The sequence below is a fragment of the Punica granatum genome, chromosome 5, assembly GCF_007655135.1.
Source record: "Punica granatum isolate Tunisia-2019 chromosome 5, ASM765513v2, whole genome shotgun sequence".
Lineage (NCBI taxonomy): Eukaryota > Viridiplantae > Streptophyta > Magnoliopsida > Myrtales > Lythraceae > Punica > Punica granatum.
This window is the reverse complement of record NC_045131.1, coordinates 1,671,692-1,687,517: the sequence shown is the minus strand read 5'-3', so window position 1 is coordinate 1,687,517 and position 15,826 is coordinate 1,671,692. Positions and strand designations below refer to the sequence as shown.

The window sequence follows — 15,826 nt, the reverse complement described above, 5'->3', positions numbered from 1 at the left end:
TGTCATTATATTCGTAAGATATGTATGAAATCTATGTAAGTGTAATTCAATCAGCAAAACATTACAATTTTTCTCCGATGATTTGGACAAACATAATAAATTTTATGAATCTTAATTAGATCTTAAAGGCAAGCTGATCGCCGTTGGATCGATTGCAAGCAACTATTATGATGATCGATCCAATGGTCGATCGATTAATCTGATCGGTTTCAATCGCGCTAAATTTATCTTAAAAAAAAAAAAAGTAAATCACGAACCAGCAATCAACGGTCGAGAGGGGGAGAGAGAGAGCACTGAGGATGAACTAACTGGACTTCTTTCAACTCAATACAGTTGATTTCTTGATTCCGACAGGAGCTGCCCTGCCGATGAACGGTAAATTAAGAAGCTAAAGACAAACGACAACAATGTTCTTCTTTGACCATTTCTCTCATTAACTAACTTTAACGGTAACGGAAACTAACATCAATTCTTTCTCCCCACCCAAGAATCCCCAGCTCCTCCTCCTTCTACTCCTAATTGGCGGCGGCGCCGCCCTTGCTCTCACTGCCAGCAGCCCCAGCCGAAGCAGGCGCCGGAGCCGCGGGCGGTGGAGGGGTAGGCGCCTGAGCCTTCGCGGATGGGGGCACAGGCGGCGTGGTGGGTGGGGCGGGCCGCTGCTCGGCGGCTGTGGCTGCTGCCTCCTCGGCTGCAAAGTCCACTGAGAAGAACACCGTCTGCGACGGCCTCCGCTGGTGGCGGCCCCCTCTCTGAGACATTTCGCCGAGCTGAAGCTGAACTGAGCGAGGAACAGAAAAGAAGATTAGAGAAAGCTTAGACAGAGAGAGAGAGAGAGAGTGTTGGGTTTTACGAGGGAGGGGGGTTGACTGTTTATAAATAGGGAGAAGGGGAGGGGGGAAGGGTTAGGTGGGGACGGTCCCTCTCTCCTCCGCCATTTATGGGAAGTGCGTGAATGAAATGGAGGAATGGGGAGGAAGAAGGAGACGGTTCAAATGACGGGAATGCCCTTCGTTTTACCTGTTTTCTTTCGTCCACAGTGTCCCAGTAATTTAATGTATTCCTTAAATTTTAACCCAATTATTATTTTGGTAGGTAATCACCCTCTCTCATCTCGATTTATATGGGAAGTTTGTTACAGCATTATTGTCCCGTTTGAATTGGGTGGGAAAGCGCTTTAAAAAATGCAAAAGAATGGTCTTCGTTATTAGGTACTTACGATATGTTTTACTGTAACAGAGATGACATTAATATGGGAATTCTAGTTCATGCTGGCCGGATCATAAGAGAGTAAAAAGTTAAAAGGAGACAGCCATGTCGATCGATCGCTCGTTCGGTTATTTGTCCAGCTGGGTCTGAAGTTCAATTATTATTCTCGTGGGTTACTGCGGGAATTACTAGCTAGCTAAAAATGATTTTTAATCTAATCGATGGTTAATCCTTTCTAGATATGGAATATCCACGTGGGTCATTGATCATGTTGTTTGTCCGATTAGATGGGCCTTTCTTAACGCTGACGATTCGTTAAAATGGATTTTATATATATATATTTTTTACAGAGTTAAGACGACATTAATTATAGATCACATGCTTTAACCAGAAGGAGAGTGGACCTATTGAGAACGACATTACATTAAAGTGGTAAATTTAGGTTTTCATTTGGATGCTTGCAATTTCGGATTGAGAGCGAGTGTCAATGTAGCCAAGCTCTTTTATAATCCAAACCCTATTAAACCATTGGCATGTAGATAAAATAAGGATGGATCTAAAATGTAATTATGCATCACGCATTGGGCTAAGAATGTATTTTCAAACTACGCCCCCCCATTGTATTTGTTGAGTTGACCCGTTGGGAATGGCAACGTCGAATGGACTCGGCAGATTTTGAACGGGAACAGCATCAACTTTGAGGATACTATATAGCGTTATCTTTTAATTTTAATTAAGATAAAAAGATTCATGGTGTTACCAAAATAGATTAGATTTCAATTTATTATCTTAGATTCGATTCTGCGGTAATTGAGGGCTACTGATTTGTGGAGTGGACGTTGCATAGACAATTGCTACATCCATACAATCGACAAACTCAGAGATTTAGTATTGTTTGATAACACAAATGAGCCTTGAGCCGAATGTAATTCCAAGGGGTTTGGCTTAGTGCTTAAGGAGAAATTAAAGTATTCACTCGATTCCGAGCTCCAATCCCTTTAGAGCCACTGAAGAGCCTTTGGCGTGGTTACCCGTTCAGTGCGTCGCCGGGAGTTCACAGATCGCCGAGGATTAATCGGACGAAACCTGAACACCCCGGGTTACCAAAAAGAAAAAGAAAAAAGAAAAAAGAGAGAGAGAGCCTTGAGCCAAATGTCATGGTGATTCAGTTGCTTGCCTCGGGCTTGAGTTCAATAGAGTTAAATTGGACTAAGGCCATGGGTCTCTATACAACTATATAATTATTAGCGAAGTTTATCATACGATGTCACTTAATATACCATCGTTAAGGGATTCTGAAATTATCATAAATCACAATGTGATAGAGGGCGTCTCATTGTCATAATACTCATGAAAGTCCGAAGATTTTGTAGTTATAGAAGTCAAAAAATTATTTTTATATAATTTTAAGGAAAAAAATTTACCAATTGTACATATAGAGTCCCATCACACTAATTTTTGTTGAAGACACAAAAATGTATATCCAATTGATCATTAATTAATTTGTAAAATATCATAAGTTGAATGAGAACAACAAAATAATTATAACCAAGTCATGATTAAAATGAGATAAATTTTAACAAAAATGTCGTCAGAAATACAAAAATATATAAATCAACTTTTTAAGCGACGAATCTTTATTAAAATAATCGCGAATGAATCTCTGATAAAATAGTCACAAATATTTAATTTTATCTATAAATCTATTATAAAAGCGGTCATCAATAGTTTCGACATACTTGCATCGACTCTTGTCCGTGCGTGCAAATGGGACTTTCATGTAGTTGAATTATAACTCTAGGATTAAAACAATCGAATAATACTTCAAAATTTTATACAATAAAAAATGCAACACATAATATGGTACATTTATATGCTTTCTTGCGAGTATATAGAATTCATAATCTATACATCGATATATCGTATCTATGGCCGATAATTTGACGCTATTATATAAAGCGTTTTCTATGCGAAAGCAAAGTTAATGGTTTCAACTTAACACGTGTTTTTTTTTTTCATTTTATTTGGAAATGCTCCCTTGCAAAATGAAAAAAAAGAGTATATATTAAGTTGAAACCATTCTCTCTCTCTCTCTCTCTCGCATCCAGCCGAGGGGAGAGGAGAAGGAGAAGAGGAAGGCCAAAGTCATGATCACTCCAACACAAGTGCTCCATCACTGCTGCACTCCGTACTATGTGCTTTACATACCACAAATTTTGCCTATCAAAAACAACATACGAAGATGTTGACCTGGTAGTAATTATATAATACTCCTCATATATATCACAAGCTCCGCTAGATATATATTAAGTCGAAACCATTCTCTCTCTCTCTCTCTCTCTTTCGCGTCCAGTCGAAGAGAGAGAGGAAAGAGGATAAGGAGAAGAGAAAGGTCATATTCATGATCACTCCAACAAAAGTGCTCCATCGCTACTGCACTCCATACTATATGCTTTACATGCCACAAATTTTGCCCTATCAAACCATACGACGATGTTGGCTTGATACTAATTATGTAATACTCATCATATATATCATAAGCTCCGCTAGATATATAATAAGTTGAAACCATTCTCTCTCTCTCTCTCTCTCTCTCTCTCTCGTCCAGTCGGGGAGAGAGAGGAGGGAAGGGGAGAAATGGAAGACCAGAGTCATGATCACTCCAACACAAGTGCTTCATCACTGTTGCATTCCGTACTATATGCTTTACATACCACAAATTTTGCCCTGTCAAAGCATATGCGACAATATCGCAAGCTCTGCTATAACTTGAATTTTCAAAATGGCAATATATATAATATAATAAAGTCTTAATGAGATTGCACTATATATCCATGACTTGTGCTCTATATATCCCGATCCTTCAAGCACTAATGAAATTGCACTTATTAGGGAAAAAAAAAGAGTCTTTGATTTCAGAGGATGTATCAAGTGAATTAGGCCAATGTTCATATGAAAGAAAGAGCGAATATCTTCTTCAGCCAAAAGAAGGAAAAAAAGAACAAGTGAATTGGGAAAACGATGAAAAGAAGGTTGTCATCTCTAGAAGAAAGTGGACTGGTCAGTGGTCAGATCTAAGGCCGTGATTGTGTGAATTATTTTTTCAGTGGAAATTGTGCGAATTATTTACATGGCTTGATATAGATTTAAAATTCTGTTACCAATTATAGAATAATGTATTATCAGCATACTATGAAACTTGTGCTTAGTCCTGAGAATTTAAAGATTTTTTTTTCATTTTAAATTTCACCGTACGTAGCTGGAGAAAGTTCCACGGACGCACATAACTAAAAAATTGTGAAGGAAAAAGGAAAAAAATGCCATATCTCGTAAAACTCGAGTTGAAAATATTTTTACTTTGCAGTATTTTTACTCGATATCAATTGATAACATTCTTGAAAAATGGTGCATACTGTAAAAATGAGCTCCCTGAAATATGAGGCTCCGTTTGAATTCAAAATTAAAATTTCAAAATTTTAACTTTAATTTTAACTCAACACACTATACAATAAAAATTTTAATTTTAATTTTAACTCAACACACTATACAACAAAAACACATATTTCCCAAGTCAAATTTATGATCTCATCTCATTTGTCATTTTTGTCATTTTTCATAATCAAAATCACAATTACTTTAATTTCGAAACCAAACGCAGTGTAATAGGTCACTTGAAGGTTACATTGCCTTAGATTCCACGTGGATCCTGATATAAGGAATATTAAATTCATCTGCTTAGCTTCGATTATATCAATCCATTCTTATATATCTTACCTATAAAAAAAAAAATCCTTTCTTACACCTATAATATAACAGGATGTATGATAAAACCATTTTTATAATAAATTACTACTAAATTTTATTCCCTCGCTATACGCAGATTTGTATGAAGTATCAATTATCGAGTTTTATGTATTAATGGTGCACTCTTTTTTAATTTGCCAATAACATCCTCTATCTGTGAGATTTGTCCCGAAAATACAATTGCAATTTGTCTTCATATGATAATACGCCGAACTTATTAGTTAAAATGTATGAGAATGGAAATGAAATAGAATATAGAGGGAAAAAAATGAACTATAATATTGCAAAATTAGCAAAGAAGCCGTTTAAAGGAGAGAGCCAGAGAGAGGATTAAGGAGAGAAAAGTAGAGTGTGAGAGAGAAACATGGAATTATGCATTTGAATTGGCTAATTTGTTCTTAATTTTGTTTTGATCATAGTATGGTCCTAAAATTTTAGATATTATCTACCTTGGTAATTATTGGAAATTGAAAGTCAAAAAACGGTTTCTCTTCCAACTCGAGCTAGATTGACCCTCTAAGGATAAAGCTCTCTCAGTCCATTTTTTTTTATTCACAAAACTCAAATCTAAAACTTTAGTTAAGGAGAATAAGAGTCACTACTTGAATCAGTAACCATGTTAGTGCAATATAAATCCGTTATATATACTCTTTCACCTAGAATTGATCCCTCTTTATTTGGCTTCCCCTACCACTATTTCGCCAGGAGGCCTATCATGTAGCCGGGAAAAAGAGAGTATATAATCCATATAAAGCAAGTGATTGCTCGAAACATGTTTGACTACCATATTACTTTTCTCTTATGCTCTCTTCTTATCTCTTTATTGTCTATACGCGTAAAAATTAAATGGCCAATACTAGTCGGTGAATGATGGTGTACAATATGATTAGAGACGGATGTCTTATCGTTTTTCATACTTCTTTTGGCATTGCCTAATATCAAGCTCTTCAATTATATTTTTAGTATAACTCAAATTCGCTTGGAAAGGAATCATCTGTTCAGTGTGCATAACATTAACACGCACTAGTGCCAGGAAGCTTGAATTGGGCCGCTTGGGCCGGGCCTGAAAAGATTAGCTGGGCCTATGTGTTGTGAAGCCCATACCCAGGAGCATCTTCGCTCAATATTGGGCCAGGCCCATCACCTGTGATTCCCATTGAATACACATGCAGGACGATTGGCGACGCAAATTGCAAACATAAGTCATCAATCATCGAAACTCATGGGTTCAGTTACGCTCAGTGGTGCTATTGAGCTGTCTAGACTCGGGCGCAGACTCCATCAATTTATTATCTCCTTTCCATCCTCGAGCACCATTTTCTTATATTTCATATACATGATCTTAGATGACATAATAAGATTAGATTCCGCCCGCATAGCTAGAACATGAGCATTGACTACTATATATCCTGTGTTTGGGCTTTCCAACGATATGATGAAATAAGTCGAGGACTTAATTATTCACTCGTGACCGGATCATTATCGTGATTAAGCACGGCTTGCTTGACTAGAATTTGGTAGAGTTAGATTGAGAAATGGAGCAGTAATGTTTGGAGGTCTCACTTGGTGAATATTACAATCGTCAAGAAGACTGTATTGCGGATATTGCAAAGAATCGTTTAGTTCATGATATGCGCAAATTTATTTTCTCTAGTTTCTTCTTGTTTGTTTTGATACAACTCCTCCTAATGAACATAATTGAGAAGATTGTGCTTGTTACCCCAGTTGGTCAATATTGAATATTGCACGTCGGATTTAATCTAAGTTTCACTTGTAATAACGGAAGGCTTGTGATTGGTTGGTCCTTTCTTCAATCTCTTCTGAACCATTCAGAAGAACTCTACTTCCGTTCATGAAAATAAGGGCCAATTACTTGGTTTTGACTTAGGAAATGGTCGTTTCAAAATTTAGGCATCTAATTATGTTTGGTATCTTTTCTATCATAGTACTGGCTCATTGACTTACTATATTATATATATGATACGTCTGGATTTTTTTTTATAAATAACACATCTCGCTCTTGCTTATGGGGACATAGCTATACTAGAGTAACGTACTCGCGAGAATTATACTAAAAAATCACGTAGATATAAGAATGAAATTAGCTTTAATTAGATTATGAAAGAACAAAATCATCTTTGTGCGATGGAAGAGAGATTAGGAAGCACACGTCAAAAGTTGGGAGAAAGTGGAGAAAAGATAGGGAATAGTTCAAAAGGAAATATAGCGCAGTGACACACATCATCACATGTTAACTTAAAAGTCACAGATTCGATACCTAGTGGGATAACTCGTGTCCATTTATTAATTATTTAAGATTTATTTTTTATTATATTAGGCCTTAAGCGTCCTTTGTAATCGAAAAGCAAAAAAAATAGGGAATGAGAGGGATGGGAAAGAGAAGTTGACATGCATAGATTTTTTTTTCTAAAGTCATTTGTTTCTTTAGACACAACTCTTTTCATAGATACAATTGAGAATAATGCGACCATTGACCTGTCCGTAAATATTGCACGTTTGATCTAATCCAAGCTTAACCTTTGTTGGAAGGCTCGGTTGGTCCTTTTCATGATCTATTTACACTGTTCAAAAGAAGAATTTTCATTATGAACATGAGAATAAGTGCTGCCAATGACCGACTTTTGGCTTAGGAATGTTTCGTAAATGAAAATTAGGCATCCAATATATTTGGTATCTTCTGTTATCAATCATGCTATTGGCTAATTATTGGCTCACCCTGACCGCAAAGATGTCTGGTTGCTGAGATCTAATTAACTCCTTAGCGTTCTGGATAAACCTTCTGCGCTGGTCACCAGCATCGCAGCGATTCCAGCTTATAAGACGCATAATAAATCTGGTGATTAGAGGTGAACTCACTAAGAGCTCAAGTCCTGCATGTGGACGTCATTACCAACCAAATCCGTAGACACTTCGGGACTCGAAGCTGCTTGTTGCGCATGAATGGCAACTTGAGAGTCTGGGACTATCTCTTCCACACTAGCTGCTGAAAGCCGGGCATCATTCATGACCTGCGTGTCCATCTCCATATTGCCTGCTGGCAAGAGAACAGAAATTAGGATCAGGAAAATGCAGTACGAAGATCGGGTTTTTCTGTCCTTGGATACGAGCAAATATCGACCATCAAATTGATGTAGCCCATCTATATTTTTAAGGATGGTACACTAATCCGTGCTCCGTACTTTTCATCATGCGAAGAGTGACCCCGAGCCAGTAACAGGAGTTGGCCAACCATAAACATTAATCAAATACTAATTGATGTGACTCAATCACAAGGTATATAGTCGAACTCAATGATTACCCTCGTTTCAGATTTTGTTTTCTTCATGCTTTTCTACCAAATTAACATCATTATACAATCAACTGCGCCTCGAGGATAATATATAATTGTTCTTCGGTACAAGAAATAGAGTGAGGGAGAGACAGTAGGTGAAGGAGATAAAGATAGCAGAGGAATTCATGTAGAGAGGGAACTGACTGCTGAGCTGAGGGAAGAAGAAGGAGACAGGAGACAGAGCAGCAGAGGCAGCGTGTGATTTTGGTTGGGCTTCTTTTGAGAACTCAAAATAATCTGGTTCATTTTTTACAGGAATAGAAATAAGATTGTATTGAAAAAAAAAAAGAAAAAGAAGAGGAGTAGATCATAATCAAGATGTCGGAGCACAAGCCACGCTACAAATCAAAATAAAACCAAGGATTACAGTATTTTCTCCTTTTCTTTTTTTTTTTTGTTCGGTCCGTGTTACCTTGCAATTTTATTTACATAAAACGCTACAATCCTTCTTTTTCCTTTTTTCTTTTTCTCTTTTTCCAAGAGCAAATCACGATAATAACTAATAAGTACTATAAATTAGGGAATATCTCTCATAAAAATAATTTTTTGGTTGGCAAAGATACTATGATATCATTTATAGAAGGATTTCCTATTTCAAACTAAGTTATCTCATTACAATACCTGCAGGCTCGATTGCATTTTCGATCTCATACCGCTACAATTTCTCCTAAATATTATGAATCTCTTGTCCCTTGAAGATAGAGAGCATTTCCGATCTTCTACCGCTACAATTTTTCCTAAATTTTATCTCCTGTCCCTTGAAGATAAGACGACTAAATATTCAGAATCTCTCCTCTCTTGAAAGATGAGACAACTAGTTAAACTGTTATATCAGGATCTATCTATATCCTCTTATAAATGCAACAGCCGTCTGTCCATGGTTGATCATCTGACAACGCTAAGTAGAGAGAGTGCAGACTTTAGAGAGGATCAAAACCTGAAATTGGTGGGAAAGGGCAGACCATCAGCAGATTCACGCAACAATGGCAGATGAAATGGAGCAAGACAAGGAGACGAAGAACCTAGTGGATCGTTGCGGCCAAATGAATGGGGAGTCCGACAAGGCAGCACCCTGCTTGGAAGATATGATAGGGCGTGGACACGAGAACATGACCAAGATGGAAACATTACTGCACGCGGTCGAAGTCGGAAGCAAGAAGCTGGTCGCCGAACCGCTTGGGGTTCCATGGAGGACTGTTCAAACCCCTCGCTTTGATGAGCAAAGAGAGATGCCCTTTGGAACCTGTCGTCCCGTCGAGAAGCCAGAGCGGGTGAGGTCCCACAAGGATGAGGAATCTGCATACCAGAAGAGCCAAGTCCCCAAACCCTTTGTTCTTCCTCACTGGCAAGGGCAGAGGCCGAGGTCTCTGAGAGTCGAGGTTCCTTTTGGCCCTCACAGCTGTCATGAGGTCGGAGAGTCCTCAACAAAACTGGAGCAGCCCTTGGGAATCCAAGCTTCTGGCAAGGTCAAGAAAGTCGGAGAAAGTTCGACAAGAGGGAAGAAGAGACCTATGGCGGGGAGGCTCAAGCAGCCAAGGCCACTAAAAAAACCAAAGGAAGAAGGGCCTACACCCTTTGATCCCGTGGAAATGCCTCGAGAATGGAAGGACTGGATCGAGCGCGAGCAAAGAGGGACCAACATTACCCCCGTCTGCCAGAAAGAGCTCACCAGCAGTGACGTGGCAAAATATTACAAGCGCCTGTTGCTATCTGAGAAGAATATCTCATCCCTCAATTTCCTAAGGGAAGAGGAGATGGAAATAGTCAAGTTGCCGGCCACGAAAGGTGACATTGAAAAGAGAGGTATTCCAGTTCAGGTTATAGGACCATCACGCCATAGGCACGAACTGAGCTTCAGGAGATGGCACATGAAAAAGAAAAATGGGAAGGTATCTATCATGTACGTGCTGACCACAGGGGTTTGGACCGATTTTGTGGAGGATAACAATTTGAAAGAAGGCGATGTAGTCCAGGTTTGGTCGTTCAGAGTCGGGGAGGAACTTTACATGGCCATAGTTGTTGTGAGAAGGTCAACACTGCCTGAGGAAGGAGGTAATACTTAAGGCAATCAGCTGGAACCAAGACCGAAAGTCGAGCAACGGTGTAATGTATTAGCCAACAACTAATACCCTTCCCAACTTTACTAAATCACAGTACCACTATACTTCATAGGTCATTTTTTCTTTTCTGATGGTCCTTGAGTTGTATGATTCCTTTATGATATTTAGGTCATGTAGGTTTGATTTAATGGAATTGTGGGAATGGGATAGAAATTTAACTTGAATTATTGATATTTAGGGTTTTAGTTGATCAATTTCATGCTACATTTGATCATGTTCTTTTCCTTTTCAGATTGTTCACTGCAGCCTTTTTATTTATGCTATTGATTATATATCTCAAGGCTTGTATACCTCTAAAGCCATTGTCAATGCTCACGCTATGTTTTTCTATATAAAAATTCAGTCAGCCCTCCTAGGATATATTCAATAGAAAACATTACGCTTCCAGCTCCAAGACAATATCTCCTATGTATACAGCTCTTATAATTTAGGTTAAGACTCCAAAACAACCGGTAACAAGCTCAAGGATATTTGCATGATTCTATGACCATCAGCGATCGAACCCAACACAGTCTGACAGCATTATATATATACATCCAAGAACAATAATTTTCCGAAACATTTTAGCATTGTAAGGTTGTCCCGAACATTAAAGGTCAAGACACCAACACAAACAGTAACAAGCTCAAGCGGACTTGCATAATTCCCAGAACATCAGTCATGAAACAGAAAACCGTCGATAATATTATTTATATACATCACCTGGGAAGCTGGCCTAGGTACTGGTTGGAGAGGGCTGTCTCAGTGCTTCTGCAACTGGGTAATTTGGCTTAGTCAAAGATATTTTCAAGAAGCTGCTCCCACAGGAGGTGTCCAGAATGCCCATATCCAAGTTCTCCACCTGATCTGGCTTGGGATCCAATACACTACTACTAGCATCTAGCAATATATAGCTAGTACTGGAGCTTGAAGGGGTTTGGCCAAATTGCTTCTTCTTCTTTTTCTTCTTATCCTTCCCAGCAGCCCCATTCGAAGAGTCCTTGCTCCCCCTGCCTCGTGAGAAGTCCTTTCCCTTGTGGCCTCTCTTGTCTTTCCTGGACAGCTTTTGCTGCTTCGTGCCCCTTCTCACGACATGAGACACTGATGTCGGAGGTGGGTCATAAACATCGGGAGCCCATGTTACCTTCAGCTTTCTCTGAGCTGCCCCTAGTTTCTCACGGCTACCTTTCATGGCAGAGACGAGCTTTAAAGGTGCCTGCAAGAGGTAAAGCAAGATAACGCAAAACAGAATAAGCTTGCTGTGGCCTGATGAACAACAAGAACAAGCTTCAGAGAATTTAAAGTAGTGATCGAGGAACAGACAAATATATATATATATTTTTTTCCTTCGTTTAGCTTCATCACCATCACAGCATTAAATGAATAAGGTCACCAGCTCCATTTTTTAACAAATGTCTATGGAGGCTAGAATGCATAGCCACATTACTTTATAAGAAAACTTAAGCAGGCAAGACTTTAGTTCATCCAGAAAATGGAATAACGTTGAAATCTGTCTGGATTTTTGTAAATCAGTAGAAACTAAAATCAAATTAAAGAAAGCAACCTTTGTGGCAAAGTAAAGGTTGCTTCTCCAACCGGTGCTTGCTAGTCATCCCACTTATCTTAAAAAGAAGAGTACATATTAACTTCCCTCCCTCGCTCGTCCAGCCGGGGAGAGAGAGGAGGGAGGAGAAAGAGAAGAGGAAGGACAGAGTCATGATCACTCCAACACAAGTGTTCCATCACTGCTGCACTCCGTACCATGTGCTTTACATACCACAAATTTTTCCTTGTGAAACCATATACAACGATGTTGGCTTGGTAGTAATTCTATAATCCTCCTCATATATATCACAAGCTCCGCTAGAGCGGCAAATAATGTTCATATGAAAAAAAGTGATTCGGAAATGGCTTCTTCAGCCAAAAAAAAAAAAGAAAAAAAAAGGAAATTAATTGGGAAAATGATGAAGAGAAGGTGTCATCTTCTGGAGAACTGGACTGGTCAGCTCCTCCTCTTTTCTTTTCTTTTTTTAATTAATTGGTCAGGTCATCGAGGGCCATCCTTATATAAGGCCGTGATTACGAGAATTATTACATGGCTTGATATAGATATGAAATTCACCTACCAATTATAGAATCATGTATACTCAGCATATTATGAATTAATTTTATGCTTAGCCCTGAGAATTTAATGATTTTTCTCGTTTTTTAATTTCACCGTAGTTCGAGAAAGTTCCACATACACATATAACTAAAAAAATTGCGAAGTAAAAGGGGGAAAAATGTCATATCTCATAAAACTCGATTTGGAAAGAATCTTATTGAGCAGTGTTATGTACTCGATATCAATTGATGACTGCTCGAAAGATAGTGCTACTGCGACAAGGAGTTCCTAGAAATATTAAGGTAACTTGTACCGCACATTGCCTTAGATCGCGCGTGGATCCCGACATAAGAAAGCTTTGATTGTCAATCCATTCTTTATATCTATAAAATAAAACAACTGGATGTACTATACAATAATTTTTATTAATAATAAATAATTATGTTTTGACATATACTTTTCTACTTGAGATCGAGATTTCACCTATAGCTCCTCGTCCCTCTTTGTTTCCAGCTCCCTTATCCCTTTTTAACCCGTAGGCCTCGTACCTAACCGGAAAAGAGGGAAAAAAAATTTTGAGAGCATAAATTCATATAAAACAAGCGAATACTCTAATAAGTGGAAGCTTGCACTTCACTCTGAGATATAATTTCTTTTCGGTAAGCACAGAGATATTTCATCAGACGATTTCTTGAGCATTTTTTGTTAGTCCAATGACCCGGCAGGAGCTTGAATAATCACCGGTTATAATGCTGTTTTGATGAGCATTTGTGTGCGGGACCTATTTTGTAGTGCCGGAAAATGCCGTATGAAGATCGGGTTTTTCTGTCCTTCCATACGAGCAAATATCGACCATCAAATTGATGCAGTCCATTTATATTTTAGGGATGGTACGCTAATCCATGCTCCGTACATTTCATCATACGAAGAGTGACCCCGAGCCAGTAACAAGTAACAAGAGTTGGCCAACCATAAACATTCATCAAATTCTAATTGATGTCACTGGATCACAAGGTATATAGTCGAATTTTGCTGATTAAGGCAAAATATAATCAGAAATTACTCTGCCATCCTCATTCTTATATGGCCTAATAATTTCAAAAGGCTTTTGACGATGTTGAAGATTCAATGCTAATGTGAACAAGTTAGCTAAATATTCAAACATCCAAATGGAGAAGACCGAAAAGCACGATCTCGCTCGAATGCCTTGAAGAGGAAAGCTGTAAGTGAAACCGAGATAAAATGATCTGGCATAAGAGCGATACAAGCTTAATGCCGACTTATGTTGATCTTAAATTAATTAATAATGTAATTATTCTATCGCTCGAGACTCGATAATTTGTTACGAGATAAAATATTATCTATAAACTGCCCGTCCCACTGTTTGACGAGAAACAAGGATTTATCGACAAGGTTAATGTACGACGTTATAAACTATAAATCGTTTATTCTTAAATAAAGTCGAGGGGCAAATGTTTCCCGATCTCCATATATTACGGGGATTTTACTGATGAAGGCTGAAGAATAATGAGCGCCCACACCAATCTATTGGACAACGTATTAGATCCGGCCCATAATGGCGGCCCAAATAAAAAGACAATAAATCAAATAAAATTTGTTTATGATTATACAGTAATCCAATATGTAATATTTTTTTTCCTCAAAACAAGTAATGATATATCGAATTCAACCGATGCTTGGACATTTCGTTTATTATGAATAATGGATTAGGAAATATATATATCTCACAAAATAAATAAGAGATGGCAATATCTCGAGTCGGGTTTTCGTGCTATAGCTCGTGCTATCTCCATTTAAAACGAGAATGTGATATCGCAGTCAGATGACTTGACTTTTAAAATTTTAAAAAGATATTTCTGTTTTGATATCATGGGCTACAAATTAAATGCAACATGGTGCGATAAATAACCTGGAAAAATTAATCTACCTTATAGAATTAGTGCGAACTCCAGACAAATCGAGGAATGGCGGAAGAAGAGAATCGAGGAAGGAAGGAAAAAGAGAGGAAGATCTCGTCCTCGAGTACTTCCGCGAGAACGACGGATGAGAAGGTCGAGGAGGATGACCTTCTCTGTTCCGAAGATATGAGGGGGCACTGGTGGGAGGGCATGACCAAGTTCGACATGCTCGTGCTTGTCGGTCATGTTGCGTACAAAAAGTATAACATTAAGAAGAAGATGGAGAGAACAATGGCTTTGAGCGAGATCGAATCCTCTCAGGGTCATGAGCTTAGTCGGGACCCTGCAACAGTGAGGAATAGACCTCAAGAGGAGAGGGGACCGAAGCACCCGAGGCCACCAAGGAAGCCGAAGCAAGAAGGCCCTCTGCTCTTCCATCCCAAGGACATGCCTCAAGACTTGAGGGGCTGGATCGAGCGCGAACTTGGAGGGAGCGACATCGGCCCCGTGTGCCAGAAGGTGCTGACCGAGACTGATGTGACAAAGCATTACAGCCGCCTGTCGCTGCCCAAGAAGCATATCACGTCCCTCGCGTTCCTGAACGACGAGGAGTTGGCAACACTGCAATCGAATCCGGCTATTGAAGGTAACCAGAGCGGTATGCCAGTTCAGGCAAATGGCCCATCACGCCATAGCGGTATTCCAGTTCAGGCAATAGGCCCATCACGCCATCGCCACACGCTAAGCTTAAGGAAGTGGGAGTCGAAAAAGGGATGCGGGAAGAAATCTAACGTCTACGTGCTGACCACGAGGGTTTGGACCGATTTTGTGGAAGATAACAACTTACACGAAGGCGATGAGGTTCAGATTTGGTCATTCAGAGTCGGGGAGGAACTTTACATGGCCATTGTCGTTGTCGAAAGAGCTTCTGAGCCGGAGGAAGCAGGAGATGACTGAGGGGGAAATAAACCAGCCACCAGCAAGCGACAACTCTATACAAGATCTAGTCACCTCAACGATTCTATATAAGCAACCGTGTCATCGTCGAGTCACCTCGACCATTCTGTAAAACGCATCGAACCATCTCATGACGTACTCAATCGAGAAAACTTATAATTTCCACCAGAAAACTTGATGGCTACTTATAATTTTTTTAAGAAGTTTTATATATACCGCTCTTATATCGTTCCCCGCAGACTAAATAACCGGTTACAAGATATGTAAATAGTCGTCCCTTTTTCTAAAGAGCCTCAGACGATTATATACCTCTAATAAACACTGACGAGAAGCAAAGATCATCTTTTTTTTTTTCAATAGTACTGGCAGTGGAACAAAAATTTTT

At 39.0% G+C, this 15,826-nt stretch overlaps 4 protein-coding genes across 4 annotated transcripts; 2 read left to right on the top strand and 2 right to left on the bottom strand.

Annotated features, from left to right (window-relative positions):
• Window positions 1-515: 515 nt before the first annotated feature.
• Window positions 516-8,057, bottom strand: LOC116207801 (protein VASP homolog). The gene is made up of 2 exons (XM_031540896.1): window positions 7,922-8,057; window positions 516-778 (listed from the first exon to the last, which is right to left on the bottom strand). Exons 1-2 carry the CDS (start codon window positions 8,055-8,057, stop codon window positions 516-518), a joined length of 399 nt encoding a protein of 132 aa, XP_031396756.1.
• A 1,288-nt stretch (window positions 8,058-9,345) lies between these two features.
• LOC116207797 (B3 domain-containing protein At2g31720-like) lies at window positions 9,346-10,425 on the top strand. The gene has a single exon (XM_031540892.1). It carries the CDS (start codon window positions 9,346-9,348, stop codon window positions 10,423-10,425), a length of 1,080 nt encoding a protein of 359 aa, XP_031396752.1.
• Window positions 10,426-11,197: 772 nt separating this feature from the next.
• On the bottom strand, window positions 11,198-11,863 carry LOC116207796. The gene is made up of 2 exons (XM_031540890.1): window positions 11,855-11,863; window positions 11,198-11,677 (listed from the first exon to the last, which is right to left on the bottom strand). The coding sequence occupies exons 1-2, from the start codon at window positions 11,861-11,863 to the stop codon at window positions 11,198-11,200; spliced, it is 489 nt and encodes a 162-aa protein (XP_031396750.1).
• Window positions 11,864-14,550: 2,687 nt separating this feature from the next.
• Window positions 14,551-15,441, top strand: LOC116207795 (putative B3 domain-containing protein At2g27410). The gene has a single exon (XM_031540889.1). The coding sequence runs from the start codon at window positions 14,551-14,553 to the stop codon at window positions 15,439-15,441; it is 891 nt and encodes a 296-aa protein (XP_031396749.1).
• Window positions 15,442-15,826: the final 385 nt, after the last annotated feature.